Here is a 5,257-nt window from a genome sequence, read left to right as displayed (position 1 = left end):
GTTATACTGACAAATATTCAGATAAATCTATACTCACATATTAGCTATATGAAGCATGGCTCTCTGTTGGGCTCCTTTAGTCAGAACATATGGCAGACCTGACAGTGGCGAGCTGTTCTGAACTTTAACGTGCAGCATACCACGTGTTAGCACAGCGCCATAGTGCGAATGGGCCCTTAGCTTGAGGGTCAGTGGGAGAATTCTAGGGCCGTTTTGGCCAATGCCAAACTCAAACTACAGCGCTGTGCACAACATATGCATGAAGTAATGTTATCAGTTCTTAATATTATTAGAATTTTTAGTTCATGTGCATTTTTAATAGAAAATTATGAAAGCTTTTATGCAAATGAAAGCGCATTTCTGGAATAATGTGTTTAGGAAGAAATACAGAATGTGCAACAGTGTCATTAACATCTGATGTAATATGACCTGCCCCCTAAAGAAAATAATACAATTTTGTACATTCATGGAGGATACAACTCTGCTCTAGATAAGCATCCACTTGCTATAGCATCACCTGCAGAAGTAGAACTGTTGGTACAAAAAAAAACCAAAAGACAGCCCATGGGCTGCCCTTCTGGTGGCCAAAACCCCCCAAAATGTGGAACAAGCACAGTCAAATTTTTGCATGGATCCCATCACACTCCTGGCCACGGAATTCCAATGTAATCCGTAGTAGATCCTGCAGTGACAAGCTGTTTGCGCCACACGTTAGTAAATACTGAAAAAAAAGAGAAGTGACTGGCATTCCAATCACGATATCGATACGTCTTTTCATCATTGAGACACGTTCACGTTATCACAAATCTTTGTGACTAACCATCTCAAAAGGATATATACGCCAGTCAGACTGCTGCCTGGAAAACTGTATGCCTAAAACTGGCATCCCCTGATGCTGCCACATTCATTTTGTAAATCTTAGTAAATGTATGAAATGACGGCCAAGTGGCCACTTAAAAAACCTGAGAAATCAATGCTGGATGGTGAAAAGTCCGCTCTTGTAAAATGGTTTCATAACCGGAAACAGTGGTTCTTGTTGCTTGATAGCATATGCTTACATAATAGTTTGCAGGATGCAGCGTGAGATAGTAGCAGTTGACGCTGCATGGACTTTCCATGGGCCCTCAGGTAAAATAGGTAATCTGACCTACAAAACCCCGGATGTGACATTCAAATGCTTCCCAGGGTCTTCTGGGAGGAGCAAAATGACACCCGTTATAGCCAGGGTGCTGCTCGCCTTTGGGGAGATGCTGTGACTGAACAGCCCAAAGTTGACCGACCTTATGCATTCCCAGGAGTGAAACTACCTAGGTTTTCCTAGCCAGGGTTGTAGCAGGCAAACCTGCATGGAGCAAGGAACTGCTCAATGGTTGAAAAGTGTGAGAACACCAGGATCTATATGATCCAGCCTTTCACAAAGCCAGCAACTTGTTTGAAGTGTAACCAAAGGAACTAGGATCTCCAGGAAGAAATGTCCTAACTTCAAGATCCCAGGCTAATACTCACTTCACTTACTCACTTGGTTTTGGTCACCAGCAGGGGCTGCCCCTAGGCTGTTCTGTGTCCTCCAATAATCAAACAGAAAATTGACTTTTACTACTTTTGCAGTTTCCTACATAAAACAGAATAGAACAGATCCTAAAAGGAAGCCTTAGCATATAAGAACACCAGCACACATAACTACCCATTCTAAGGCAAGTTAGAAAACAATGTTTGTTTACTGAGACTGCTTTTTTGGACAATATTGGAGTAGAGATGCGGAAAATGTGTTGGGATCATTTAAATAATACCTGGCCTGACTGATAATAAGTATACTTTGACTCACCAGCCCTCCAAACAAATAAGGAGCTTCTGGATAACCAGGTTTAGCAGGATGTTAACTAACATTGTATATAGCCTTTTCTGTTCAAAACAAAATGTTATCCCTCTTTAACTGGAAAAAGCAATGACATATTGACCCTAGCCTAACATGGTGTTGAAGCTTTCATAGCAATATCAAATTTAGTAGTAGGGAGAATTAAGATTAATAATCTAGCGGTACAAAACAGAATAATAGCATAGAGATAGTAGATTCAATAGAGACAGCCTTTTCAAACTAGTATTGCCCTGGCTTCACTTTAGTGCAGAGTATCCTGAAAAAATAAAGAGGATAGCTCATATCATGAAGCAGTTAATTGCTTCAATAAAAACACTGCCCAACAGGTAGGCTGACCACAGATGGTCATATGTTTCAATGTGAATGACAGGCTATGAGAAGTCTGCTTATTTCACAAACCACTCTGATCTTCAAAATGACTCATTCAAAGAGGGACACATGTGATTTACACTTCCCCCCTTTCTTCCATTAACATATAAACTGGTCTGTTGCAAATACATTATGGAAAAAAAAAATATATATATATGTCTGACACAATGCAAGATAGTTATAGATACTGCTATGCAGTAAAAGAAAATTGTCACATTGCCTACATTAGCAGTTACATTGCTGTTATCACACAATGTTAACAATGCATCAAAAACATTGCTAAGATGCTTTATATCTTGCAGAATACTCAACTGCTAACTGTGGACATCAGTACATATCGTCATCTTTAAGGCCCAGTTGGCAAGTGGTTTTAAGGATAGGTGGTGGCATTGTTACATGACTTGCAAACATGACTTTAATTTGGTACACCAGTTGCAGTCTAATCAGCCCTCTCTTTTTCATTTCATAAAATGAAAAGAGAATGGCCCTTTAGGGCAGATGCACCAAGCTGATGATTGATATGACCATTGTTCTTTAAGGTATATGCATGCACAATATTTTGAAAGATGCATTATGCAATGTGAATTCTGCCCTATATTGTGCACCTAAAGTGTGTTTTTTGATGGGTGGTAGAGATGGGTGAAAATTGCATTTTTGGGGAAAATTCACCTAACCTTTAATATTGCTTTTAGAAACTAAGAAATCTCTAGGTTGCTAAGATATTTCTAGTTTGTTGCCTGCAATAATACAGCAGACTAAGCTTAGCATCACTGCAACAGTCTACGAAAACCAATGAAAGAAATTAATTTAATACAGACGTCCATGTGCATACATACTGTATGATCCATGTAACATACAGCAATAAACAAATCTCCAGTACTTCTTTCCAAGTACAAACAACTTAAAGTGAAAATATGTAATAAACATATAGTGAGTAGCTGGATTTCATGGTGGAAATGTTGTATTTGAATAAATAACCAGTGTTAGTGAACAATGTGGATGCCCAGTTTTCTCAGTGACAAAATCTTGCTCATTTGTATGGCAGCTTTCCTCTGCTTCTTTAACCTGTGGCAACATTTGGTACTAACCCATTACTGACAAGCATATGTTGATTATACTCTATTATTCTTCAAAGTACACCTTCAGAAATGGTGAGATCAGTTGTCAGGCTTTATGTATAGCATTCTGTGTAGTGGTAGGTAGTACTTCTTAAAGACTAAATATTTTTGTGTAGCATCCCCGTCATGAAATCGGACTGTAGAAAGCCCCAATGTTTTGTTTAGCCAATACACAGCACACAGACCTCAGGATACACTAATGTGTCATACTCCAAATGTTATGAACAAAGATTAGATTCAACCCTATATGCAACAAGCATTTGGCAAGGCTTGTAAGGAGTCTCGCTTGCTCAACCTATTTGCCAGTGTTAGTGCAATGAAACTGTTACTTGGTATAGACAGTATGATGGCACTATATGCCATTTTACATCTTATATAAGGGACAAACATTTGTGATCAGCAGCAAATGGTCCACATTTTCTTTACACAACTGTTATTCTTAACATGACTGATTAAAAAGTAGGTACAATTTTGCTGGTTAAATTAAATGTAACAATAGGTAAAATGTTGCTGGTTAAATTAAAACACTATCAGAATGAATATTACCATTACTGTCCATTATATTTTCATACTGAACTTTTTGACTAAAATTCAATATATGCATTGATACTGTATATCACGCTTTTGCAGATGTCTAAAAGCAATCCTAATATGCCAGGTGCCATGGCAATCTGCACATCACAAACGACCATTTTCCTCTCCCGTATCCTTTTCTTGTATTGCCTCTAGGCCTCGTTTGGATTTTGCATCAGTTGCAGTGCTTGGAGCTTTACATAGGCCACTGGACAGACAAGCCTGTTGTATCTGCCTCATATTCTCCATGCCTTCATTTTTGGCATTCTTCAGTAAATCCCCCTGGCCCTAAATGAAAAGAGAAACAAAGTAAGATAAAACAAACAGGACAATCTTATAGTGTACATTCACATGACTAAAGAACAAGGAAATCTATGGGTTCAATTTATAAAGGAAAAACACACTCATATGATGTAGCCACCCTTGGGAGTTTGTTTTCCAACTGTTTTCCATCACATCTATAAAGGTTTGAATGGCTAAACAGCATACTAGAAGAACAACAAAGCGCTACATTGACTTTAAAAAGTGCCATAGTTTTGGTAAAAAGGCAAAAATACTTCATTAATACTACAAACCCGCTCAACTTAGAGGAGCAGGGACAGGCTGTATTACAAGACATTACAACATTACACAAATTATATGTATTAAACATGCAAACATTTTGTTCTTAAAAGCCATGTATGTATTTTTGTAAATGTTGTATATTTTAAAAAGGTACATTAAAAGAGAACTATGGTCACACCTTCTTTGGTGTTAGTTTTTTTTTTGGATCACAGGAGGACATTTACTAATGTCCTCCTGTGACCCAAAACTTAGCATATAGCGGGCTCTAAATTCCAATAAAATGATTCCAATTAAAGTTTTATCTGCCCTAGGGATGGCGCCTTTTTGTTTTTGTGTTTTCTTTTGTCTCCCTCACTGAATCGGGGCTGCGTTCACAAGTCGCTTAATATGGGATTTTATGTGGCTTAAAGATGGGTCTCTGGAGCTTGTGAAAATTGTGCTTATAGATGTTGGGTAGGGCTGTGGTGACATCATCACACTGTTATTGTTTGCAGTGACGCATCTAGCTTGTGTATCAACATTTCAATACAGATTAAATTCCACAGATTATATGTTATAATGATTATATGTTATATGATTATATTTTATAAAAACAATGGGTATTTAATTGTGTTTTAGGGCATTTTTCACTACATTTTGGGGTTTGATAATATGTTGCGCTAATATCGCGCAACCTAAAAATTATAAACTGCCACCATTTTATTCTACAGGGTCTTGGCTTTCAGAAAAATTATAATGTGTGTGTGTTTGGGGGGGG

At 37.9% G+C, this 5,257-nt stretch overlaps 1 protein-coding gene across 1 annotated transcript in view; it reads right to left on the bottom strand.

Moving 5' to 3' along the window:
* Window positions 1-3,585: 3,585 nt before the first annotated feature.
* PLCL1 (phospholipase C like 1) overlaps window positions 3,586-5,257 on the bottom strand; it is a 234,037-nt gene continuing 232,365 nt past the window's right edge. Inside the window, exon 6 of the mRNA XM_018566877.1 lies at window positions 3,586-4,224. Within this exon, the coding sequence (XP_018422379.1) occupies window positions 4,042-4,224 (183 nt within the window). The 3' untranslated portion in view covers window positions 3,586-4,041. The remainder of the gene's footprint in view (window positions 4,225-5,257) is intronic.

The sequence above is a fragment of the Nanorana parkeri genome, unplaced genomic scaffold (genome assembly GCF_000935625.1).
Source record: "Nanorana parkeri isolate BGI_ZX_2015 unplaced genomic scaffold, ASM93562v1 scaffold985, whole genome shotgun sequence".
Lineage (NCBI taxonomy): Eukaryota > Metazoa > Chordata > Amphibia > Anura > Dicroglossidae > Nanorana > Nanorana parkeri.
The sequence above is the reverse complement of the archived record's forward strand: the minus strand, read 5'-3'. Positions and strand labels throughout refer to the sequence as shown.